Here is a 27242-nt window from a genome sequence, read left to right on the forward strand (position 1 = left end):
TGAATATCAGCAGTGATATCAGCAGTGTGTTATCACTCCAATTTAAATATAGATTTTGAAGGAAATTTGTAGTATTTGCTGCATATGGATGTTTTATGGCAGGAAGCATATCCTGCTATAAAATGTATTGGCCTGTTTGAAAGACTGGGTTAAAGACTTAAGCCTGGAGGCTTTTCCTTTCGGAAGTGTTGGCTGTACTAAATTGATAGACCACTGGCATGTTTTGAGCTTGACCATTTCCTTACTTTTGGAATGGGTTGGAGAGAGCACAGTGCCGGAAGAACGTGTTTCCTGTCATCTGCCAAGTTCTCGTACCTTGGTGGCGAACAAGCACATGAAGCTGAGCAGCACATTATCTAGAGGAGAGGTCTGGGCTACAGACAACTGTTCTGTGATCTGGGAGAGGATGGACCTTGGTGACATCTGATGAGGTGTTGGGAGATGTTCTGTGTTGCTTTCTGTCTTTGTGTCCATCTTTCTAGGGGTGTTCTCATCTCTAGTAGTTCTTACTTTTAGGAGACATCCTTGGATGCATTAGTGGCCTTTTCCAGGGCTACAGAACTGCTGTTGGGAGATGTTGATGCCAGTCTTGTAGAGACAGAAGAGGCCAAAACATCCAAAGGAATAGGATGCATAACAGCATCCAGCTGCAGATCCAGAAACCCACATTTGTGCCTGGGTTTGCACTGTGCCAAAGGCTGTCCCTGATCAGCCTTGCTCCAAATGCACCACGTCACTTTGGCCAGAGAGCCAAAGGAAGCTGGCTGAGATCCTGAGCCCATCAAACACTTGTGCACTGCTGGCTTCAGAAAGTAGGGCGCCTCACCCATGAGGGCTGGTGGCTTGCCTAGACTTTGGATGGACCTTTGACCTCACCAACAGATGGCAGAATAAATTGATGGGGGATGTATTTTTAAATGAGCAAATTGCACAGGACTTTTACTTTTGGTCTCTGCCCACTTCTCAGAATACTTTTGCTTGGAGTGCACCTTGGCAGAGAGATGACGAAGGTAAGTGCTCATCCTGCCCCAAGCGGCTCTAGTGCCCCCTGGTTTGACTTCTTCAGGTTAGAGATAGGTCGGTGTTTCACACTATTGCCTGGCAAAGCCCAGCAGCATCAAAGTTGTTTGAAATGTGTCCAGTGCAACTCTGGTAACAAAACCTTAAAGCAAAGGTGCGTTTTCAGTACCCAGCATCTATGTTTGGATGAGGAACACCCTGTGTGTGTGACTCCTTGGAGGCTGCCTCGCACAGGGTTCAGGCCGAAGGAAGGTGGTGCACTCTTGGAAAATAGCTTCTGCTGAAAAGATCTCTTCACCTTTTTTTGCAAGTTCATTTCTTTAGATAGTATTTTTTCTTCCTTTTGCAAAAGGCAGTTAAACTCCAAAGGAAACTGTGTCGTACTGCCTTCTGTATGCACTTTAGGTTTAAAGCAGAGTCTTTTCACATTTGGTTCTTGGTAGAAAAAGTGTCCCTGGGGATCCTCTACCTCCTTCTGCCCATCACAACTGCTGACTTGACTTGGAAGAGCTGCCTCTAGTAGAGGAGGGGAGTCATTGGATTGGTAATTGCTGATGCTGATTTGTACCTATTTTCTCTTCAATCACCTTCTTAAGTGCTTTAAAATAGTGTTAGGTTTAATTTTGTTTTCATAGCAGATAACTGGCCATGTCCCTCTTTGGAGCTCAGTACATTTTTTAATTATTTGATGCGTACATTTGCCCCTAGTTCGCATACATTTTAGCAGATGTGGTGTAAAGCTTTCTTAGAGAAACTGGAGCTCCTTGAGTGTGATTCTGTTTTTATTAATATTTACAATTCATCGGTCTTCACAGGATTTTTTAGTGCTTCCCACTTCTGCTGCCATAGGGTTTTGCCACATCTGTATAGGAAAATAATGCATGGCATAGAATACACCCCATGTGTATTGCTGGTTTATCCTGGGTTGCCAACTGAGGTGCCTTGTTTTTATACAGTCTGACCTGCAAGACGTGCCTTTCACAGCCTTTTGATTCTTTTGGGAATGGCAGATTAACTACTTTCTTTGGACAGATTTTTTTCTGAACTGTAGTAATACTGCTTACATCAAGACCCATTTATACCGTCCTTACTCCCGTATCAAAAACCAGTTCTTTGGGGGCTATCTTTTTAATTGAATCATTTATTTTACCTACTTTAAACAAACCATTACAAAAATCTAGGCTAAAGCCTATTGCAAGCAGTTGCATCTGAAATGGATTGCAGCTGGACAGATTAAACATGGCAATTATTTCTGTTCAAGGCATGCCCTTGAGTTCGCTCAGGATGAGTGACGGTGCTGCTGCCTCAGAAGGCAAGTTCAGAGATAATCGGCGCCCATGCGAGTGCTGCATTGCAGTTACTGTCAGCTTACGTCACGGACAGATACTCCGGCAGCCGAAGGGCTCCTCGGGAGCCTGAGGAGAGCGTGGCTTCAGTACCACATAATGACAGATCTCATGGTCTGTGTTTTCTGTGCTTCTTACTGCATATCTTGTGCTTTCTGCACAGGGTAGCCTTTATCAGCGGCTCTCTGTTCTCCTTAACGCAGTGTAAAAAGCTGGAGTGCTTATCCCTTTACAGAGTTTTGGTTGGAGGGCTTTTTAGCCTCATTTTTTAATACGTATATTTAGAGACTTACACATGTCATACTGTGATTACAGCTTTTACACCATTTGAACCTGTCTGCTTTAATTAGCAGTTGGTGTTGCTGTATTTATAGATAGATGGAAAAAGCACAAGCTAGCCATAGTTTTCAGTGCAGGCTGTATTTTCTTCTGTTGGCAAGTAGTTCGTATCCATTTTTCCATAGATAAACCAGCTTGGCAACCTGCAGATGTTGCAAGCGTTGGGTACTGATGCTTGAAATAGAAATGGACTCTGAAGAGGATGTGGGATGGAAGGAAATAAATCAGAAACTGCTGTTGCATTGGAAGTCTATTAAGACTGATGATACATCACGCTTACCGGAGTGTAGCTCCAGAAGTTGACCACATTAAAAATGAGCACATTAAAAATACATATTTTTTTAAAATCTTGTTTTTATCACATTATTAAGGTTCGTTTTCATTCTGGCATGCTGTGGTAACAAAACTAGTTTACCAGTACAAGTGTTTGGCTGTTTAGCATCATTTTGGTGGGTATTTGTACAAGCGGGAGAAACAGATTGATTCTTTCTGGAACAAGTTGTGTCTGGTCTATAGATGATGTGAAAAGCATGTGTGTGTTTTTCTTTTTAACTGAAACTTTAAATTTGCAAAAGTTTTGGCCTGCGTTGACCCTGCAATGCCCAGGAGAATGTCAGGGAACGAGAATGGTATCATGTTATTAAACTCCCGTGTGTTAGCTGCTCCTCAAGGTCTGCAGATGCACTTTACTCTGGGGAAAACAATTTGAGGCACCTTTGCCCTCTTTCATGAAGCTCCCCTTAAATAAAAGCATAAATTACCTCTCAGTGCAGACGTTAAATATAGGCATGTGAGCGTTGTTGAGCAGCTCATGTGGGGGTCACTGGATGGGTATGTGGTGAGAAGATGCTTTGCTGTGTATGGCATTTGGTTGCCATGATACAGTTGCAATACAGTTGTATTGCAGCCCGGGCTTTGCACTGCTTGTGGACTTGCAGTAGGGCGCACACCATCGTCTTGAAAAACACAGCTCACGAATCAGTGCCTTAAAGCATTACTACCCATCAGGGGAAGGTGGGCAATTCAGTAACTGCCTCTTTCCTGCACACCTTCTCAGAGCAGCTGCATCCTTATTCTGTGGATTGTATTTTTCACTGTCTTGCAAGATTTCTGCCTTTCAGTCTAGGTCAGCTGAACACGCTGGTGAGCAGCAGATGGATTTGAGTCAAGCTTACGCTTGGGGATTTGGGACTAGAGCCCAAGTCTTAGAGCTTCCAAAACTTGGGGGCTCTTACTTCAGTTAGCAAAATAAAATCTCGTCATCTCTGTTGGCCCTGTGTGTTACAAACTGGTTTTGAGACCACATGGCAAGATGACTTTCTGTTGAGTGATATAAGGCTTTTCTTTCCCAGCATGTCCAGCACTGTGCTACAAATGTCGGTGTTGTGGTTTAACCCTGGCCCACAACTAAGCCCCACATAGCCGCTCGCTCTCTCCCCTCCGGGTGGGGATGGAGGAGAGAATCAAAAGAGTAAAAGTGAGAAAACTCATAGGTTGAGATAAAGATAGTTTAATAGGTAAAGCAAAAGCCGTGCACACCAGCAAAACAAAATAAGGAATTCATTCACCACTTCCCATCAGCAGGCGGGTGTTCAGCCACCTCCAGGAAAGGAGAGCTGCCATCACATGTAACGGTTACTTGGGAAGACAAAAGCCATTACTCTGAATGTCCCCTCCCTTCTTCTCCCCCCAGCTTTATATGCTGAGCATGATGTCATATGGTATGGGATATCCCTTTGATCAGTTGGGTTCAGTTGTCCCAGCTGTGGTCCCCTTCCCAATTTTTTGTGCACCCCCAGCCTACTTGATGGTGGGGTGGGGTGAGAAGCAGAAAAGGCCTTGACTCTGTGTAAGCACTGCTCAGCAGTAACAAAAACATCCCTTGTATTATCAACACTGTTTTCAGCAGAAATCCAAAACATAGCCTCATACTAGCTCCTGTGAAGAAAATTAACTCTGTCCCAGGCAAAACCAGCACAGTGGGTTTCCTCAAACTCTCTGTAACCGTGTGCACATTTGTGTGTATGTAGTTTCTGAGAGACCTGTCAAGTTGACCATCTTTGGGAGAAGAGCTGGGTGAATTGTTCATTCCTGCTTCACATGGCTGAGCAGGAAGGAAGAAAAACCTTTCGTGTAACAATATCACTGTGAAATGTGGGAATATGGGTTACATAGTACTAAATCAGGGTGGTCTCTGGGGGGAGTAGTTAATAAATTCTAAATAGGAGGTGACCCTTTCTGAGCACTTTCCTCTAAACTTATAATTTATATGCGAGTCCTATGTATTACAGTGCTTAAAGCCTAGGTCAGAAATCCTCCATCCAACTTTGACTCTTTCTTTTGTCTTTAATAGACAAATTAATAGCAATAGGTCACAGCCAACTGTGTATTGTAGGTGTGGGTTGATGAGGTCTGTTAAAAGAACAAGGGAGCATCAGAGCGTGTGAGGAGCTGTGAGGTTTAGATGGATTTCCTGTATTACCAGAGATGTCAAATGACCAGATGAATGTTTCTGTGTTAAAATCAGATTAACCATAAAGTACCATGAATTCATTTTTTGAGAAATTCTAAGATATGCTGCAAAAATAAATGTACATGGATGCATTTGGACAAGTTAGCACTTGGGCTGACTGCTTTTTGTAGGTGAGCTTTAATTGGTTTTTGTCATTTTGAAAATACCACAAATGTTATTTTTTCCCAGATTGGGTTGCAACAATGCTGTTTTGTGTGCGTAAGGTGGATGTTTGGATTCCTTTGACATCAAAGCTTTTACTTGGATAAAACCAATAAACACTTTCCACATGTATCTACTGTGTTACATTGACGAAGCAGTGTCAGGGGAGCATAGCCTCCCAAGAGGCTCTTAGAAAACTGTAGATTTGAATTGCTGGGACAATGGACTCTGGAATTTAGGTAAGGAAAACAATTTTCACAATGGCACTAGTCAGCCACTGGAAGAGGAGCCCAGGAATCCCACCCCTGGAGACACTCAAAGTTGGACTGGAAGGACCCTAGAAACCTCATCAAAGTTGGCCCTGCTTTTAGTGGGGAAGCAGACCACACGGCCTCCTGGGATCTCCTCCGGTTTTGTCTCCCTGTTTTTTCCATGAGATGCTGAAAGGAAGGACCAATAACCAAACATGTTACACCAGTATTTGGAGGGGAGCAGTACAGGCACATGGACTTCTCTGCTGTGGAAGGAGGGACATAGTTTTGCGTGCAGTTGCTACGAAGCCTTAGCAGCACTCTGTATATGGATTGCAGCCTTATTTAAAATTGCCCAGCCCCAATTGGTTTGATGATTAAGGACTATAAGATGAGTAGGACTTGGCTATAATGGTAATAGTACTCTGAAGGTTTGTTCTATGTGGAGTGTAAGGTGCGAATCCCCTCCTGCTCCTCTCCTAGGGGCTGTTCAATGGGAGGAGGTACAGAAGGTGTTCTGTACTGCAGTGAGGAATGGCTAAAATGATGGAGAAATCATGCTGTAAAGCCGCTTCTGTGGGCACAGAGGGTTTCTGCTCCCTTTTTAAGGCTTAAATTTCAGGATTTGCAGAGCCCTGTTCTTAATTCATCTTTGTTTTCCTTCTGTCTTTTGGCTTATAGCCTTTTTCATTGATTCAAATCCTAGTTTCCTGGAGCTTCTTACAGTTGTTCTTAGGGTGATTGATATTTTAAAACTTAGCCTTCTTGCACAGGTCTTATAAACCTGGTGTGCATTGCATGTGTGTGCGTCACAGCGGTCAAATACAGCAGAATTACATGCATCTGCTGTTACAGTGGTTGGGACGTGTTCGCTACAAGTCCAACGGAGCTTGTTTGGAAGAAGAAAAGCAGTTGCTCTGTCCTCACAGAAAAAGATAAGCACATCCTTGGTGTTTTCATGCCAATCAGCACTGCTAAGTGTCTTGCTGTATGCTGTGTTTGTAATGTCGTATACCTCTGCAGCTTCATTTGATCTTTTCTACAAGATGTGCTTTTTCCTTTTTGTAAATCAAAGAACTCTTGAAGCTTTTCTCCTGCTGCACTCTTCATGGTTTAAGCAGGCACACTTCAAATGCAGCCTGACAGCATAGATTGTTTGGAAGGATTTGTGGGATAAACAGGAGTTTGCCTGCGGAGCATGTGAATCTGTGCATTCAAAGCAGCCAAAGATCTGGGGAGCACGGTCCTGTGCTTGTAAGCTGTCTCACCTGATCTGCATGAAGCCTTGTTCTTGTGTGCAGCTTGCTTCGTTTGCTACTTATAAGTAAAGGAGAAAATGCCTGTACCTTTTCTAAATTCAAAAGTATGAATTCAGAGTTTGCTGTGTCTTTCGGTGCGTGTGTTTATTGAGTTTGTGGCCAAAAGCACAAAGACCTCTGGTTTCTGTGCTTGGAGATGACTGTCCTCATTTCACTTTCTGTAACAGGTGGAATATTACTTTTTTTTTAAAGCCGCGTTCAGTGTTGTGTATCAAATTCCTTCATACTGCGGGCTTAAGCAGCCAGCTGGTGTCAAACCCATGCGGTGACATTCTCCTTTGCTTTTGTGAAAATTCATTATATTGTAGTAAAGCTGAGGAAGCTGAAGTTGAAAATAAGTGGGATGCTGCCAAAAAAAAAAAGCCCATCACTGAGGACAAAACTAGTTAACTGGTTGAGAGCTGACCTGATGAACAGTGCAACTGTCTTTATATATAGCACTGGGCAAAATGAGCTTTGGGGCCTTTCAGATAACTGTAAACACTGGTGCCCTGGATTCTTGTTACTCTTTCGTTATCTGCCACTCTATTAAAGAGGTGTGCACGTTCTCCATGTGTCTGCTGATGAGTGTCCCGAGTTTTACAGGAGAAGTCTGCAAAGTCAGTGTGTTTTTAATCTCTAGGTTTCTACCAGGCCATGTTGAAATGAGTTTAGAGGTGCACTAAATAAATCAGGGGGGATGAAGTTGAGCCATGGGTATTTCAATACATATTTGAGATTATTTTTAAACGGCCTTTGGAGCACACAGGGCACTGCCTTGAGAAAGTACCAGAAAGAGGATATATTGCCTTTTGAAGCATCACCGCCAGCATCCACCCCATATATGCCAGCTGCAGTTAGAGATGATTAACGCTGAGCAAAGCACGAGGTTGCACCACCGAGAGGGAACCATGTCCCTGAATACCTGGGGCGGGGGCAGAGCTTCTCTTTGCACCCAGGGACTAAAATGCTGCACTCAATGCTTAGGTGTGCATTGAGTCTTTTGATGGTTCGATGATGCTGTATCTTTGTATAACTAACTGAAACGTAACAGACTTTCTCTAAAATTTCTTGAACTGATAATTTCTTAAGGTAATTTGAATGATTTTTACTTCCCATTGTGCCTCCATGATCTTTTCCTCCGTTCACTAAGCGTGCTCTGTTGGAAGAAGTGACAGCGTGTAAAAATAGCACTGCCTTATCCTGCAGATCTGCTTGCTGTAGGGTTTCAGTTAGATCTGCTGACTTGAATTTAAAAAAAAATAATCTTCTGCTTTTTGCACCTGCTTGTCCTGGTCGTGCTTCATTCTGTGCTTTGGAGGCAGCAGCCATTTGGTCGTAGCTGAAATCCTTGCTGGATTGGGATCAGCAGCACAGGTGGTTGGGAGACCTGAGTTAAGGAGCTTTTGACTTTTGGGGCCAGAAGTTTTTGCAAGGCTGATAGCTAAACACAAAGAGGAGAGTTACCTGTAGGCTTTTCACAGCCTCTGTGGAAGTTGCCAGTTCAAAAGAAGCCATGCGTGTTTTGCTGAGGATGTGGTAGAATTGCTCTTGGTGTTCCAAGCCATTTGCTGTAAGTGTATTATCCTTTCCCCTCATTGAATATTGCTGGCGTCTAATCAGATTACAACACAGTTCATAGCTGTGCCCAGATGAAATAAGAGCCATACTTCAGAATTAACAATCTTGAGTTACTGCCTTCTTCACACATTGAGCTGACATTAAATGTTCATTTAGAGCCAGATTCACGAAGGTACGGAGATCAATGAGTCTGACTATCTAAATAGGTCTGAACCACATCTCTGTCTTTCCACCATCTGGAACACGCAGTGGAGCGTGGTCCTTGGTGCAGTGAGTATCCCTGGCTTATGGAGCCAGCCTTTAGATACCCGTCAGCTGGCAGCTCAGCTCTGGGGTGCTGCACAGGTATGGGTTTACCCTGAAATAGCACGCAGGCTTGACCTTGCATTCTTCAGCAGCTTCAGGAATTCCCTTTTCATTACAAAGAGTCCTTTTTATTACCGTGCTTTTTTTTTTTTTTTGGAGAACAAGCTTGATGACTCACGTCGCCTGCCTTTCTTAAACCATTAGTGGGTGTAGCACTGGGAGCAAAGCAGTTGTTTCTGCTCAGATTAAGACCGTTAGGTTTACCTAACTATTCATAGAATGCTTTTGGAAATACATTTAACTATAAATTTGAAAAGAAATGGGGAAAAGGTATGGACAGTATTAGTGGGCACAGCTTCATCGTAAGGACAGATGTTTAGCAGACCCTGTTGGTTTTCAGTAATGAAATTATTTGTATTTCAAAGAATAAAATGTAAATAATGGCCCTTGGAAAACACAAGAGTGGTATTTGCTCTTCTAAGCAAATATGTTTCTAATGATGTTTTATTCTTGTGGCATTAAAACTTGGATGCGGAACTTGGAGTTCATAAAAATGAGCAACAAGCACCTGCAAGGTGGGATGGATATTAATTCTTGAAAGAAATCTCCAGAAGCAAAAGGTTGCTGTCTGTGCAGGTAACACCATCTATGAAAGGGAGAGGAGGAGGGACCAAGCCAGCTTGCACTCCTGACAAAAACATGCTCAAACTCGAGGCTTTTGTTACTGGGAAGCACTTCTGCCTGGACTTTTATTGCTCTCTAACAGAATGTCATGGTTCAGTGATGCATTTTATGTCTCTTACAAGTTTGTGAATCAATGACAGACTTCTAGATTTCTCCAAAATTGAATCGATGCATCCTATGGTAACTTAACTTAAACCTTCCCAAAACATTTTCAGCCGCCTGTGTGTGTGACATCTTCTTTAAGCAGAGGGCCACAGGTGAGCTTTTCAGCATGCCCTGAAGGCTGACTAAATCCAAACTGTCCAAAGAATAGCATGGCTTGCTCATGACCATATTTTATATGTTGGACAGACTCCGTAGTGACCTCTGTGTGCATGGGTGAAATTCTGACCCTGCATTTTTAATGGCAACACTCGTGTTGGCTCCCATGGGGCGAGGATTTTGCCGAGTGCTCTGCTAGGAGAACAGCTAGGGTAAGCAAAAATGCTGCTGAGCAGAGGAATAAGCTGGATTGGAAGAAGTCATGAGAGCTTTCTTGCATGTTCTTTAACATACTGACTGTAACGTGGTCATAGTCTGTTTTAAGGACTTCCTAAAGCTGGTGGTTTCCAGGGCAGGCTGTGGGCTAGGGATGGCTCACGTTTCCTGTTCCTTTTGCTTCTTTACTGCTTTAACTAGCTGCCACTGCCACTCTTCTTAACTCTTCTTTCTCCTTTAAAATCAATGCAAATGCAATTTGATGTCCTGCAAGTCCCATCCATGAACAAATTGCTAGTTTCTTCTGCAAAAAGAGAAAACAAACCACCTACCACATTTTCTTTTCAGGGTTGTCTGGACTGCATGGGGCTCTAGCAAATGTGACAACTTCATATCAGGTCTCTATAAATACGTTTTCCAAGTGATTTGCCTAAAAGGCCACTCGACTGAACAATGCAAGCAAGCTGTTCCTTTGCAGTGACAACCGCAAATGCGGTACATGACAATGGCCTGCCAGGGTTGTTTTATTAAATTCAGTTAATCTGAAAAGCTTAGGTGAGTTTGACCTTGAATCTGCATTTGTTGATCCAGTCTTCTCTGAAAGATGTCTAAATGAAAACTTTTTTTAAAAATTACTTCAGGAAATTTTTTTTGCTGGTTTTGAGCAGCAACTTTCAGAGATTTTGCCAAGCACTGCTCAGAAAGGCTCAGAGTAGCTGTAGGAATAAGGGTGTCCTGTTTTCTTTTTCTGGCTGGTAGATGCTGAGCAACATCCCTCTGTTGTTTGCAGTTCTTGATGTGTTTTTCCAACTTACAAGCCTCACCTGGAGGCCATTGACACCGTGAAACATAAAGTGCTACCATCACTCCACTTTCAGGTTTCTGTCCCACCAGTTACACTTACCACCCCTTTTCCCTGGCACTGATCCCATCATCCTTGAGTTTCACGGAGGTATCCGCATAAACAGTTTTGCAAGATCAAGGTCTGTGCCCCATGTAATCAGTGATGGAAGCTGCTTGCTCTTCTAACAGCGTGAGTTTGGATAAGAGTTGAGTAATGACCATTAACTTAAAATGTCCTACTGTTAGTCATCCTGTCATAGCCTCCACGTTCAGAGTTGTATTTAATAATCTAGCCTCTGTTCCGCTCCTGCTTTAATCTTTGCTCAAAAATGGAAGCCTCTTCTGATAACTTTGAAATTACAGAAATTACAGAAGTATTACACCCATTTTTCATCATTCTTTCCCTTTTGGGAAAGAGGGAAGTAGCTGGCACATTTGGACTCTGCCCTTGAAGATAAAGATGAGCTCGTTAATAAGTTGGAGCCTTAAAGGCACTTCCTGAAAGGCAGTCATCTTCTGAGCCTTCTGGGGTTGCTCAACAGTGAAGCAAGAGGAGGAAGATAAGAGGTCGATTGTAGTGGGTTGTTCGGAGTATACAGAGACCGTGCAGTTGTACAGCTGCACATTTCATCAAATAATCATTTCCTTGATATATGATCATTATTAAATACAAACATGATGACTCCAATAAAACAATTGAGTCTCTCTCCTACAATCTTTCTCTGTTGTCTCTCTGCAATGTTGAATGACAAGCAAGCATCGAAAGAAAATCATTCATGCCTTTATAGTGGACTCATTGTAGTGTCATGGTCCACAGGCTTTCATTTAATTATCTTGCATGAAAATGGTTTTTGGTCTTTTACAGGCTTGGACAGGAATAGGGAGAAGCAGGGAAGGTGAGAGCAAAAGCACGTTTTGCCTTGCAGAGTTGCCTTTTACTTATAAGGCTGATGTTATCATCCACTTTCTAATCAAATTTGACAGGAGCATTTTGTTAAGCCACTTTCTCTGAGTGGGAATTCTGATGAATACAGCTCTTGTCTCCGGTTTCGAAGTATTACTTTACACCGTTCCCAAGCATTGTTTGTTTTAATGGATGAATTACTGTATGTCAGAGAAGTAGGTAATTCATAGCCTCATTTTATAAACTGAGAGTCCAAGGCACAGTAGTGTAACTTGCATAGCTGCAGAGCTGTGAATGGAGCCCAGGTCACCCACCCAACTTGATTTGATGAAAAGTTTGCTAATGTGGCCTCAGTATTTCTCTTCAGGAAATTATAGCTACTGGAGAATGTCATGACTTTTTGCCAGGGTCCTGCTTGTATGTGAAGTGGAGACGGGCAGTGCTTTCATCATACTCTTGACACACTTTTGTTTCAGATGCTCTTTTTGCCACTAAGTTTGTGTGTTGATAGCAATGAAAAAGGAGTTATCTCCACTTGGTCTTCTGCCTGCCTGGCTCATGGCTCTGGCCTTGAGTAAGTAGGCAGTTGGTCACTTACGGAGCTGGTCTTTTTGAAAAGATAAACCATAAAATAATTTGGAGGCTGAAGCAGGTTTTGTATGACTGTGGCATAGCCCAGTGCAATAAACTTCTTACCAGATCAGCTGTACAGCCAATACCAGGACTTGCACACATGTTAATGTTGCTTGTAAGGTCCATCTCTGTTTGCGGAGTATGCATTTTGGCCACCCAGTCCTTCTGTGAGCAAACAACTACTGTAACATTGAATGATAATTTATATAAAGCATATGTTACTCTTGTTCACTAAGACTGTCTGGCTGAGACTGGGTAAAACAGGCAAATCCAAACTATGTCCCTTGTTATGTGTGGACATTTTCAAACCGCTGCAGTGGTACAAAACGGTTCCCTTCTGCCAGTTTGTGTAGCTAGCTGATCCCAGCCCTGTGGAAACAGAAGCATCACTGCAGTTCTGGTGGTGGGAACCAGCCTTCACAGAAACCTCCTGGCAGTTGAGGTAAACCGTTTGCGCCGCACATGTTCCTGGAAGGACTGCTGAACGCATCAGTAATGGCTGTGGTGCTCCAACGCAATAAATCAAGGGGTGGTGAGAGGCTTGTATTTAATTTTTTTTGCCTTCTCAGGAAGTATTTTGATTCTTCACAGATAATATAATTGGAAACAGGATGGTAAAGCTCTGTTTGGTGCTGTTAGAGTACTTAATACATTGAGGAGGAGCAGTGGGATTCAGGCGTGGGAGGAGATGAGCTGTACTGTCCTTCCTTCAGTCTGGTGACAGATTCTTAACAAGGGATTGCTGAGGCACCCCCAGAACGTGAATTGTTTTGGCATACCTGAGGAAGTGATCATTTTCAAAATGCTGCTGCTTGCTGTTTCAGCATCCAGAAACTCCGCAGGAGGTGCATCTGTACCTCTGTGGTGTGTCTCACCTAGATAGGTATATAGGGAAGCTTGGACGTTGTTCTTGCCTCTGCTAATCGAGTGAGTGCCAAAATTAAAAAGCCCCTTGTCTCTTGCAAAGGTTCTCTCTCTCCTACACTTAATTAGACACCAGTAACTTTGGCTTTTAAACAGGAATTGGAAATGCATAGTGACTTCATTGTAGGAGCATGTGTCGAACAGAGACCGGTTCCCCTTTGCTGGGGCAGAAGCTTCTGGCACCCAACAGCCTTTCAGTGGGCGCCTGCCTCCTGCCCCCCTCTACCCTTGATGGAGCTAAATGGGACTTCATGTCCTTTAGCTGCCGGGCACATGGCAGGATAGCAGTGGGTTGTGAATGAGGTGGCTCTGAGGAATAAAAGCAAAGCTCACTCCTGTCTGTGTCCAACAGCATTGTAAGCCTTGCGGCGAGAGACTGTAGAGAACTCTTAAAATGGTCCCATAGCAAGAGGAGCAGAGAGAGTGGCTGGGAAGACTGTATAGGGGACGTGCACTTACTGCAAGTGTTATGTTGATATTTTGCAGTACTGCAGAAATCTCATTTCCAAGGTAGTTAAACTTTGTTTATTCTGAATTCAGTTTACTGTAAACTCAGTTTATTTATCAATAAACTCAGTTTATTGATCGTAGCGAGTTACAGTTTTGCAGAGGAACGGGAATCCTTTCTTCTCGTAGCCATTTAGAGCAATTGTGTTCCCCAACATTTCACTTTTAGGCAGGTTGAGTTTATCATTTAAGCGCTGTTTGGGAGGGATTTACAGTCTTTAGGGAGGGCCGAGCAGCACCTTTCTCGACAAATGGTTGGCAAGAGCTGCTGCTTCAGAAGTTCAAGTCACCTCACTGACCCTCGCCAGCACTGTCCAACTCCCTGCACACCTCGGCATGGGACATTAAAACGAAGCCTCGCCGGCCCCAACCCACTCCCCGCAGCCCTCCCCGGGTCCACGCTGACGGGGCTGAGGTGCTGGCTCAGCCCTCCCAAACTTTCCAGCAGTATCCCTCATTACTCTTCCTGAGCAGGGGCCTAAACCCATCTTCTGCAAAACCTTGTATCCAGAAGAGGCATTAAAATCTTCTCAAAATGATTTTTTCCCCCTTTGCTTTGTTAGAATAGTCTTTATTCACAGAATAAAATTAACACCTCATACTTCCATGCTCTTGTAAACAGTTATGGGTAACATGAAGTTTTAAAAGGTGGGAAGAACCAGTAACCCCCCTCATCCTCAACCAGCTGGGTTTGGTTTTTTCCTATGGAATAACCTTTTTGTTAGAGGCTTTATTTATTTTGTTGTGTGTTTTTTCAACAAGCACAACTACCAGTGTATAGACCTAATTTGTATAGCTGTTTTGCTGACCTTGCCCATCCATTTGTACTATGTGTTGAGGCGATATATTTATACTTTGGTTATTGGGGTTTCAGTTAAAATTTTGTTATCTTGCAATTTAATATGAATAGTAACTGACCCTTGTTTCCTAGTCTTCAAAACACATGGTGCCTTATTTCCTATTTATTGTTCTGAAATTATTCTTCCTTTTTTCATGTAGTGGGCTTAGGAAGGAGTGTCACTTAACCATTGACAGTCCTTAATACTTCAGTATTTCAATGAGTTTTCATCCTGAAAAACCTGCCTGTTGCTTAAACTCAATTGGGAATTGCTCTGCCGATGGCCGTGGAAGTTTTTGGTTCATTTCTCCATCTGTGCTGTTGGAGTTGTGCTTCGTTAGGCTCTGAGTTACTTTTATTTGGCAGTGGCTCCAGAGAAAAATGCACATGTTTTGGGACAGAGTTCTACTTTTTATTGTGGACATTGTCCCTTCCTCCAGTTGCTTTATCTCCGTTACGCCTCTCCCCATCTTCTGTATTGCTTTCAAGTTACCAGAGTCTATCGCAGCTTGTGCAAGTGCAGCATTGCCGGAAGAGATGGGTCCGGATCCAGGCTGGATTCCATATGCTTTTCCCAGCCACCCGTATGCAGCAAGGCTACAGCTTTTCAGTGTTACCAAATAATTTTATTTCAAAAGCTCCTTATAAAAACATGAGTAATTGGGCAAGTGACAAAGGACTTTCTGTTTATCTTTTTGAACAATGGAAAATACCAAATAGCCACAATTTGTTCCAGTTATTTAGTGTCTTTGTTCCGGACCCATTTTGTGGGCACAGGATTTAATTCTGCAAGAATGCAGGAAGATGATGACTTGGTTTTGTGCTTAAAAAATAAAAAAACTATTAAAATTTTCAAGTTTCATTACTATGAAAATATTTTTTACTTGCATGATACCATTTTTAAAGCCTAAGGAAGATATTTTACTGTATATTACAAGTCTAAGGTTATTTTAATAATCAAATGAGACTTTTAAATAGATGCTGATATCTTTGCCATTTCAGAGAATACTACAGTTTGGAAAAGCTTTGTACAAAGGTTGATGTTTGTACCCTGAGAGCAGTAGATGTGGCTAGTAGATAGGAACTAAGCAATTATCAAAACTAACTCTAACCAAAACAAAATTACATTGAAATTTAATAGACTGATCAAAGTTGGTAATGCTGATTAAAGTGGGAAATGGAGGAACGTGTACTTTTAAAAGGGAAAACTTCAGAGGAGGAACACTTGCAAAAAATTATTCTTGCTGCCATGCAGTTGTCAGAAACCGAGATGAGTGAGGGTATAGAGCAAATAGTGCCACCTTCTGGCAATGTAATGAAAAATATGTGTGATCGGAGATGGCAGGTACGTGTGAGATACACTGATGGTATGTGTCAGTGATGTAGGATTAGTTACATATTCAGGAGGAGCAAAATCCTTCTGAGTCATTGGGTCTGAAGGATCTAGAGATGGGAAAATTGGATCGAATCCCTTAGGTTTGTTTCCAAAATGTTGAAATAAACTGTCCATAGACACCCACTCGCTTGCCAGCTTTGCTTCTTGTCTTTTGACATCTCGAGCTCTTTTCTTTTAACTCTTCTGCCACGGAGTTGGGCCTCGTGGCACATAAAGCTGCTGGGAAGAACTGTGTTTTAATTGTGTTTAATTGGTCAGTTCTGGTCTCTGGATGAACAAGAATTAATCTCTTCCCGAGGTGGTAGATATCCCTGAGGTCTGCCCGGTTAATAGCCTGGTCGATTCTACAGTTATGAGTCTGGTTTACAGTTGCTCCGAAAGACTTGGCATCTGCCTTCTGGTTGGCATGCCTCTACACCACAGGCAGGAATCTCCATCAGGGGTCTCACCTGCCTTGTGTTTTGTTTTTTAGGTGGTACCAGAGAGATTGGGTCTGCTCTCACCAGGATGTGTATGAGGCACAGAAGTATAGAGTCCAAACTCCGGCAGTTCTCAAGGTGAGTGGCTCTGTACCTGGACCAGAGCTCGAGGTTCATCTTTCATTTGCTGCTGGGAAGCACCTAAAGCTGTTCTTTTCAGCTGATCTCTGACTGTGTCACTGAGAATGGTAGTTGTTTCCTCCCCCTCAGCACAGCAGATGTGTGAACATGCAGGATTTCACTGCATGTTTTGGGGATTGGGCTGATCACCTCAAACCACTCTAAATATTCCCGCCGTAGGTTCCTGTTGCTTGGTGCTGAGCAGGCAGCTACTGATGTGACCGACCTGTCTTTGTTTCAGGACTTAAAGCTTTGTCACTGAGTTTTAAAGCAGCAGCAAGTACTGTGCTGCTTCCTCAGCTTACTGGAGAGCCCAAATAGCTTGTAGCCAAGAGAGAAACTTTCAGCAAACAAGTATGGAAAACACAAATTCTCTCACTCCCTTTTTGCAGTTAAAGTTAGACTGTAGAAGTAATGGGAGAGAATTAACTCGTGTAAGCTGGTCTATACATAAACAACCTACTTCTGTAGTAAGTAGTAGTTTGCACTTGTGCCTTTTTTAACCAGACTTAAAAGTTATACTTGACCTGATGTGAAACAAAATGATGCTTCACCCTTTGCCTGACAACCTGGTATGTTTTTTCCTGTTTAAAATAAAGATATATGTGAAATTGGCTGTGAGGAGACAACTTTAGTTTCCAGTTACCCCAGAGTTAGCTGTTTAAATGATTCAATCCCAATCTCATTAATTAGTGGAACATTACTAGTGCTGTATCATGGACTCCACTGGTGAGAGGTGAGGCACATCAGTGGGCAGGATGTTGTTTGCTTGTACAACTGCTCTGTCTTCTTGTGCATATACATGTGTTATTTAAGTTTATAATCTTCATGGCTGCATGAACCTTTTTGGTCTCTGGAGCATCCATTTTAGACTGCTCTGTGTGACAGATGAGTAGGATCTGACTGTTTACATTGGCCCTGTTTTGGGTCACTCCTCTGGTTTATGCTCTGTTCCTCACTGTCCTGAACTTCTGTGCAGTAATTCTGGTTATCTTGTGATGTGGATTTTTTTTGATCCAGTCCTTTCTTTTGCTTTCTCCAGCGTAAACATTTTTATGTTCTGATACTTACATTGTGACACTGGTAGCTGTCGCAGCAAAAAGTAAAAATACTCCAATATTGACCTTGGCTCTCTATATAAGAATAGGGGCATCTGCAGGATTTGATTGCTCTTTGTGTTTTTTCAACAAAATTAGTGCTTTAATTGACTGTCTGATAAACCCACTTCAAGAACAGATGGAAGAGTGGAAGAAAGTGGCCAATCAACTGGATAAAGACCATGCAAAAGGTAGTTACAGAGGAAGAATTCTTTAATAGGAGTAAGATTGTAATATCAGCTTTTCTTCCTCTTTTCATGTTTGTACTGGGGAACTGAATGACGTGCTTAAATATGTATAGCAACCTTTCTCTTCTAAAACATTCCTCTCCCAAAGTGCGTAACAAATTTTTAACCCTTGCGTATACATTTTGAAGGTTTAGTTTGCAGGACCCCAAGGGATGGGTTGTTTTTCTAGACTGGTAAGAACTGACTAGCTTTGACTGTTAGCCCACTCTTACTGTATGATCTCCAATAGTGCTGAGGATTGCGGATGCTGCTTCTATCCCTGCAAAGCCCTGGGGTGTAGTTAAAAGCTAACTGTAAGATCATGTTATGTCTCAGACATAGTGTCCTCCAGAGAATGCACAGCCCTGTAAAACATTCAGCATCGTCACTTTATATCTGGTACAATACAGAAATGTGCACCTGGGGAAGGGGAAAGCTGTGTCGTTGCACATGGGATGCTCAGAGCTGCGGTGCTGATGATGGCTCCAGAGGCTTTCCTGGGGGAATGAGCAGGAGGCAGCAAAGTCTTGCACAGCAACAGCATGTTGGTAGATGCCTTTGACTTTGCAAAACTTGTATTGGGAATGATGGCCCTCTAGCACAGGTGCTGAAAGCAGGCTGCAGTTTACCACTGACCCTTGAAAACTGAAGACTTTTGCTGTGTCTGAAACAAGCAGCAAAACCATAATTTATTTTGAGAAGGGTGAGAACTGATGGAAAGAAGTGTGCTTGGCCTCCAAAACAGGACTTGTTTCTTGCCCCACTATTACTGTGGTCAAATAGAAGCAGCTAAGCCAGCAGCTCTTGAAAAATTTTCCACGTTGTGCTGCAGAGGGTGCTAAGTGGGTAATGATCAGGAGGGAGGAATCACCTGGGTTCCTGCAGGTAGGGGTGATCCCAGCCAAAGTGGCACTGAGATTTAGGGTTTAGGGGGTAGACCTGGGTGTTGGGGGTGCAGTTGGCCCCGATACAGTTCCTGTGCCCGCCACCAGCCTGCTTCTGTTTTTCCATCTATAGAAGAGTAATAACATTGACCTCCTTTGTTAAAGTGTATGTGTATATGTATATACATGCATACATGCCTTTTATCTTTTTTTTTTTTTTCCCCAAAGTATCAGTTTTCATATCTGGTACCTTTAGTGTGCCTGGACTAGAGGTGGGATATTTTGTTCTGGGATTTTAATTCTCCCGGGATTTGCAGCTCATCTGAAAATGAGGACAACTGCAGTGTGCTCCACTTCATCAGCAAGAGCTAGCAATGTGACCCTTCCTTGGGCAAAGTTTTAGCACCCTCTCCCTCTGCCTGACTCTCATGCTGGAGAGGGATCACAGGATATTCTCTGCCTTGCCATTTCTGGATACTTGTTTTTGAACACAGATGTTTCGAGAAACCTGTCATCTCTGTTTTCCATTTCTGAGAGTGGATGAGTCTCTGAAATGAAAAGCACTCTAATTTTGTACTGTGTTCTCAGTTGTTATTTCTGTAAAGGTTTTGTTTATTTGGGAAAGATTTTGGTATGTGAATGTACTCACACCCTAAAATGTTATATTAAGCCAAATGTATAGGCACTACAAAATGCGAGTTCTAAGTCGCGTTGGTTAATAGTAGCTGTCCTCTTAAAATTTGTAGTCTAATGTCTATAAACATAGCCTTTTCTGTGAAAAACATTTGTTTTGTCATTATGTTGATAATAGAGACTGTGTGTTTTTTTAGAATACAAAAAAGCCCGCCAAGAGATAAAAAAGAAATCATCCGATACACTGAAGCTACAGAAGAAAGCAAAGAAAGGTAACTTGCTTCATGCTTGTACTGTTAAAAACCTTTTGTGCGGTGCTCATTGACAAAGATTGAACAGCGATAGGACTTTCTACTGTAATAATTCGGTCCCCTGTATTGTATTCCTGGTACATACTTGAACACCAGGGTACAATTACTATGTGTCATTTAAATCATATTCTGAAGCTGGTATCTAATGTTCTTATACAAAAGCCTTAAAACTGTTTGTACAAAGTCAGTCATGTTTAAAATAGAGCACTTGCTGCTAACTTATTCCTGTTAGGAATGTTGACACTGTAACATGACTTGTGCAGATACCTGTAAAATATTCTAGAATCTTTTGGAATAATATAAAAAAAGCCATTACATAAACGTTCTGTAACTATTCTTCCTTTCTACCACCTTTCTTCTTTTTTTTTCTTAACAGCCTGTAATCTCCTAAACCTTACATTATTCCTCAGAGTGTGAGAAGGTGGCATGGGTTGTTGTCAGGGGGAGGGCACTTGGCAACCATAGAAAACTAAAGATGAGTAAGAAAAGAAAAGGAGTTCTCCACAAAGGCAATCTGTCTTTTTTTAGCAGCTGAATCTCGTGCTCCTGTTGCTCTCCCACCACCATCTTGTCACAGGAGTTTCATCATTATGTTAATGGCAACGTGCATCACTGATAGCTGCAGCATTGCCATCACTAAGGGTTTTACTTGGCTAAGTGCAAACGCCACCAAGCTTTGCAAGAATGATATGGAGCTTGTACAGAAGCAGACTTTCTGGTACCCTTTCCCGGCACTGGGCTCTTCCTAGCTGGGTAGAAAGTGTGGTTTGAGCAGCTCTCAGCCTGCAGGTTGCAACTTGTGCTTCCCCTTCTGCCTAAAAACTGTGAGCCCAGGGACAAGCAAAATAAATGCTGGGGCAGGGAGTTTCTTGAACTTTTTAAATTGTGTAAGTGTTCTCCAGAACAGGTGAGCTGTCTCTAACTGTCCTTCCTAATAGGTGAGTCAATAATTACTCTGGTAGAAAGCCACATGACTGGGAAACTGCTCTTGAATTTTAGCTGACTTTAGATGAGGGATGAGGGAGGGAGAGATGGAACCCAGCAAGAAGGAGCTTAACTCAGTAGGCTATGTGTCTGTATGTCTGTGCAGAAGTTTAGTGTTTTAAATCAGAATGGTCATCTTCAGGAGGACATGATTTTTTTGTGATAACATTTTATTTTTGGGTGATGTGTAAACATGTTTCTCATTTCATGTGATGAATTGTCTGACTTCAGATCAACAGCTTTAGAGAGTCTGTGATATTCCCTCTGTTTCCTTCCCTTTCTTCTCCCTTTTCTGGTCTCATTGCTTCTTGTCCCTGTGTGATAGAAACAATCCCTCAATGCATGGTAGGTGAGAGCTGAGGAAAGCATGTCCGGATCTGGGAAGAAGGAACCATTTTTTGAACCTGTTTGTGTGAATTGACAGCTATGTGGCTCCATCTTTCTTTTATCCTGCTTCTGAGTATTGAATAAATCAATCTGCAGTCTTGGAGGAGGAGACAGAATTTTCTGTAAGGTGGGAAGAGGAGAGAGAAGCACATAAAGCCTTCTGGATAAAAACCCCACTGTTCTCATACTGCAGACTCCACCATAGGTGTCTTTCAGCAGTGGTTAAAGCAAGTGGACTTTCTCCTTGGATTTTCTGGGTTCCTATCTCCCTCCCAAAAGTGTGCCATGTCTAGTGACGAAGGTCAGCACACTGGTGTCTTGTCCTCCTTCAGGATTAAATATCTTCGAGCAGGGAGTGGAACAGGCCTCATTTTGCTACCATTTTTATAACAGCCATGCTATGATTGAAGACTTTTTTTATTTTTAATGTCATTTCCTTGATTAATTTTGCTGTTATGACATGCTTCTGGAGTTGTCAGTGAACCTGCTGTATTTCTGTGCTGTATCCCTCAGAACTGCTGTCACACACATGGCGTTTGGGTCCAGAGCACAAATCCAGTGGGGTTAAAGCTGGTTGCAGAGGGACGTGTATGGGGAAGGTGGGAGCAACGGAGGCTGGCAGGTAGCCAGTACAGGGGAAAGGAGGAGCTGCAGTATTTTTGAGGAGCTGAGAGTTGTTCTCACGGCTCCTGGGGAGGAGAGGTGTAGTGAGGTGCTGAGGCTCTCATGGATGTGAGAACGAATGCCCAGAGCTGCTGGCCCTGTGGGTTCCCAGCACGAGTGGGTGGGAGGTGGGAGGGAATTCACCCTGTCTTCTTGCAAGTTATCTACAGCATTTAAATATAGAAAACGTAGCAGATGCTTCTTCCCCTCTTTGCCTTTTTGATCCCTACCTTGAAGGAATAAAGCATTGGTCTGTTGTTATGAAAACTCTTTTGTATGTGCCCACCTTGACAGATCTGTTTAATGTGCTACATGGTGAAGTATGTTGCTCTTGCTGTCACTGAGAGATGAAAAAAAAATCAAGAAGGGGTTTATTTGTAAATTGAAAAAGCTGCAGAAGTGATTCTGCTTTAGGTCACAAATGAGGTTTAAACTATGGGAGGGCAACTCTTGGATGAAACTGTCCTGGCAGGCATGTGGCTGAGTGCATGAATGTCTTACTGTGTCTTCAACTCTCCTGTTTCCCTGTTGCTCAGACTTACTATTTTTGTTCTGTTCTTCCTCAAGCAGGACCTGTCCTTTTGATTTTTCTGTAAAGTTACTGACTCACCTATGGGAACTCTAAAACAACCAATTCATTCCCTTCCTAGCGCTTGTAAGAATATTTTTGAATTAACCTTATGATGATCTGTGGGCAAGTGAGATGTTTGCTGAATTCTGGATTTGCTTAAATACTGTGCATGCTACTAAAAATGTCCTTCAAGCTTTCTCTGCTGTGACTGGATGGGAAAGTGGTTTTCTTCTGCTTTGGGCAGCTTCAGATCTAGGAACTCAAATATAACCCTCTACTTTTCTCATTTGTGTCATGGCAGTGGTGTCCTCTCTCCCTGCCGCAGCAGGCTGCAGAGGCTCCCTCTCGTAGCCGATGGCTGCAGCATGCATAGCAGCTCCTTGCTCCTTGCCTGCATCCCAAGGACGTTTGGGAGAGAGGGCCATGGGCTGCGTGGCTTCTCCTGGCAGCAGTGCTACAGGTTGGGCACCCCACCTTAGTGCTAAGGGGCTGATACACTGGGGTTTGCCTGTTCTCTGGCTTGTGCATGGTCTGTTTGTTCTGGTTCCATGCGGCCAAGATGAAAGTTCAGGCCAGGCACTTAAGAGCATTTATTAGAAATTATGTTTGTAGAGTAGGTGTGTTAATTGCAATAAAGGTGTTACCAGAGCTTGAAGTGATGGGGAAAACACCAACAAAACAAAAACGTGTTAGGGGTCCTTTTTGGATGTTTGCTAGAGTGTATCTGGTAAAATGACAAGTGTCTGTGTAAATGAAGGTCTTGCATTTCAAAAGACCTTATGGGGATAATTTTCATTCTTTTTGTTGTCTATGACTATTAAAAAAATCCATATGAAGTCTAACTATATGTACTCTAAATATGATCTTGGTGCACCTCCCAGATCCATGCAGTCCCTGGGGGTGTCGTGGTGATCTTCAAGGTGCATCCTTTTCCTTACGCCCTAGTTCCCAAGGGGAACAGGCCTGTAGGGCATGTTGCCCATCCCAGCATTGAAACTTAGCTCTTGTCTGAACAGATGAAGCTACATAGTGCATGGAACTGCATATATCTTCTAAATTGCTCTTTGTTTTCAGACAAACATTGGACATCAGAAGTCAGCCCAGCTAACCTGAATCAGCAGAATAATTATGCATATATTTAAAATAAATTCCATGTTTAGGTTTCTGCTGAGTCAAGGCCTTGTAAGTGGATCCATAGCTGCTAGAAGCTGTTGATGCTATATTGAATTCAGAGGAGAGACAGCAGCTGTGGCTCTGCATGTAACCAATTTGGAAGGTTAACAAAATGCATGATTCTTAGTTTTTAAAAAAAAGCATCAAGTGACTCACTTAAAATATAGCTGAATGTACATGTAAAATCTGGAGTGCATGTTGGCTTTATTTTCTGTATTTCAGCTTGGCTATTAATGATAAACTAGACAGGTTTCCCTTCTGCCTGTAACCTGACTGGTAGGTTTCATTTTCAGGTTCTTCATGTGACACTGTGTGTGAGCTTTGAGGAAAATGTTTAAATCAAGTGGATTTGTGAAAAGGAGTTATATGTAATGCTCCCAATAATATAACATGTGTTAATGTGAAAACTGAGTTTTATCTCTAAGCCGTTTGTAGAAGTTTCTGCAGAGCGCCCTTAACATTCAGTACAACATTTCATCTTGTGTCCCATCAACATTGAGTTGAGTATCCAAACTCACAACCTCTACTTTTGAGTATGCAGCAGTTTTGTAAAGTATTCTTACTTTTAATGAAGTTGAGAGTAGAACATGATTATTAATTTACTGTTATACTGCCAAAAGTGCTTTTTCTTCTCCTCCTCCCAGTTAACAAAGATGACATGTTTATGTTTTAGAAAATTGTAATATTGTTATACTCCTCTGAAGGATGAGTGTGCAAACACTGTGACTCTTAACTGAAAAACATAAAGCTCTTCAATGTAGTTATCACTGAAGAACATCTCAGTTCTTAAAGCAAATGCAGACCTTCTCATTCAAGTACTTTTCACTCTTTCTATACTTGGCACTTGCCCTGTCTGGAGTGGCAGGCTGGGGAGGGAGGACCCCCGGCCAGAGCCTTTCCCTGCCAGGAGATAGCCTTATTCCTCTGAATTGATCAGCTGTGGCATGATGACTGAAGTGAGGGCCAGGACTCGCTGTGGAGTCAGCATGGTACAGCTCAGAAGGAGGGAAGCTAATGAGCAAATTATCCTTGTCAGTTGCAGGGAGAAAATCCTGTGTGGATGAGGCCAAGGTGCCTGCAGGTTTTTATTTGCGTTTTTTTCTCCCCCCCGCAAGCTTATAATGTAAGCTCCACTTCATAAAAATTCAGTGAAGGCGTTGCAAAATCAGTGGCCAGAGATATTTCTTTGATTTATTTTCATTCCTTGAGTTTTGAATGCCTCTTGATAGTTCCCCTCTTTTTGACAGTGAGCCAAGTTTATTGCAAAACCTTATATATAAAGTTTTTAAATTAAAATACACATATCATGGTTAATCTTTTTGATGTTCTTCCACATTGCATCAGCAATTAGTTTTTCATTTAATTAACAATCTATTAATGTAATTGCAGTAGAGAACATCAAAAAGCCCTGTGGTTACTAATGCAGCACCCGCCTGGAGTTTTGCAAGTTTGAGTTCCCTCTTCCCCATGAGGGGATGAGCTTTGTGCCACTTCATCAGTTTGACCAGAGTTTGACAGTTGTCTGTGTTGTGCACTTTCTCTGAAGCACAGGTTAACATGTTCTCACCTACGAATCTGCAAGCTAAACAAAGTTCCTAAACTGGATTAAGTCTCTTAAAATAAAACTGTATGGTAAATAACCGGGAGTTTAATTTGAAACAGCTCATCAGGAAGCAAAACTAATGCATTTGTCTTTATCATCAACGGAAGAAGTCAAAATAGTCTAGTCCAAACTGCTCGCTCTCTTGTCTTGGCACTGATGATAATGTCTAAACTCTAGGAATGCTGGAATACCAGTTTGACTTTTTTTATTTTCCTTTCTGTGTCAATTTTGTGTCCTGCAATTTCTCACCATGCGCACCTGCCTGACAGCTGAGGCTCTGGGTAAGTCTGTGCCATGCTGTAACCCTGGTGGCTGGTTTATTGTAGCCCTTGCTGTGGCCTCTTTATGGTGTCTGGTCTCCACTAACTGCCTAGACTTTAATTTCTAATGAAACTAAAATATTGCCTAATCTTAACGAACAAACCATCTTTTGATTTATTTTCTTTTGGCATCTAATTGGAACACTGTAAAAGAAGAAAATCAGTATTGTAGATAAACCTCTGGTTTATTTTAGAAAGGGATTAACATGGACTGATATGTCACAGTTGGGAGAGAAGTTAAATGGAATAGACACGTCATCAAGGTGATGTTCAAATAATTGAATATCTTATTGTTAATATGACTTTTAAAGTCTAGAGCTTAAAGTCCTTAGTGTTGTTCTTTGTAAACCTGTGATCCAAGTCCCCCTTTTTTCTGAAAAATCGCATGCACCTTTTTTAACTGATAGATAAGAAATCACAGTATTTAACTTCATGATGGGGAAGGGGTGGAAATCAGCATCACAATTGTCTCTTCTTCAGCTGCCTGATCACATCACAAATCTGCTTAAATTGGGAGTGTTGTTTCAGTTGTATTGCAAATTTAAAGTAGCTGCCTTGAGATCTTCTTGTGAATGAAACGTGGTGTTTCTGAATTTGAGAGAAATAATCATACCTCCACTTGTAGGTGTAATGATGTAGGTGTTGCCCTTTGGAGAAGCTTGGACTGATTAGATCGGGACCTCAGCTGGGCTCCTGAAGCTGGGCACTGATGCATGCTGCTTGTCTGCTTTTTTGAAACCACACTTTGTGTTTTTCCTGGTTTGTAATTCAATCTGGAAGTTTCCTTTGGTAACCTGAAACTTTTCTTTTAAGGCACAAGGTAGCACTTTTGAACATTAGCAGCTGATTCAGATCTGGTAGCCACCAGAAAGACTCAGATTTGATTGCTGAAGGGGTCTGAAGTTAACCCCAGCAATGTGATTTTCCACCTTTCCGTAAACAGTGACAGAATTCTTCTGTTTTCAGCCTAGATCCATATGAGTTTATTTGTTGGCTTTACTGTGCAGGACTTAGAGGGGTTATTCATCCTGGCAGCTGAAGCAGGCCTGCTCTTGTAAAGAAGGTGATTTGGGAATGAATGACTTAGAGCCTGCTTTGGTTTGAATGAGTAGAGGTGTACTCAGCATTGTCTCATACAGTGTAAATTCTGCCACTCTGTAAAATGTCCAATATTGGATATTCAAGTTCTGTGCAGACACCTAAAAAAGTGCAAGGGAGTACTCTTTAAGTGAGAATGTGGAAAGTAATAATTTTGCCAATATTTGCTATATTACTTTGTCAGGAACAGCATTAACTTTAGCAGTCAGACTTGCACTGAGAGCATTTAAAAATCATTGTTCTCCTTTGCTGTTGCTGACAGCTTTGCTAGTTTAAGCTGTCTTATAAAGTAGAGGCATGAAATTGGGTTGAAAATTAGATTTACCTTTTTCCTTCTCCCTAAGACATTTCCTTCACTAAAGTTCTTTTCAAACGATCATTATTTAAGATGCTGCATGAGGCTTTCAGGCAGGATTCACACAAAACACTGTAAAACTGAGGTTTTAATGCATGTTGGTCCTTTAAAGCTCTTGCATGTCATGGTAATGATGTGAAGCACCTGCTCTGAAGGTAACGTGAAGGTAGCAGTGGATTCATGTTAATATTGATGAGAAGCAGTTCAGCTCTCTGCAGTTCATTAGCTGCCACTTGCCTGTGTCAAGCCGCAAGTCCCCGGGCTGTCAGACCATGGTGCTGTTGGAGCAGTCAGCCCACAACTTCTGGTCTTGCAT

At 42.3% G+C, this 27242-nt stretch overlaps 1 protein-coding gene across 16 annotated transcripts in view; it reads left to right on the forward strand.

Moving 5' to 3' along the window:
* The window catches only part of MTSS1 (MTSS I-BAR domain containing 1), a 126979-nt gene that overhangs the window by 75380 nt on the left and 24357 nt on the right, over positions 1–27242 (forward strand). For 8 of the 16 annotated variants that reach the window (XM_074843124.1, XM_074843212.1, XM_074843881.1 and 5 more), the window contains exons 4-7: positions 16494–16578; positions 17817–17908; positions 19659–19733; positions 25423–25434. In XM_074843124.1, coding sequence (XP_074699225.1) covers positions 16494–16578; positions 17817–17908; positions 19659–19733; positions 25423–25434 — 264 coding nt within the window. The remainder of the gene's footprint in view (positions 1–16493; positions 16579–17816; positions 17909–19658; positions 19734–25422; positions 25435–27242) is intronic. The other 8 variants (XM_074843373.1, XM_074844049.1, XM_074843625.1 and 5 more) reach the window with 1 other exon arrangement.

Source organism: Strix aluco, chromosome 1 (assembly GCF_031877795.1).
Source record: "Strix aluco isolate bStrAlu1 chromosome 1, bStrAlu1.hap1, whole genome shotgun sequence".
In the NCBI taxonomy this organism is placed as follows: domain Eukaryota; kingdom Metazoa; phylum Chordata; class Aves; order Strigiformes; family Strigidae; genus Strix; species Strix aluco.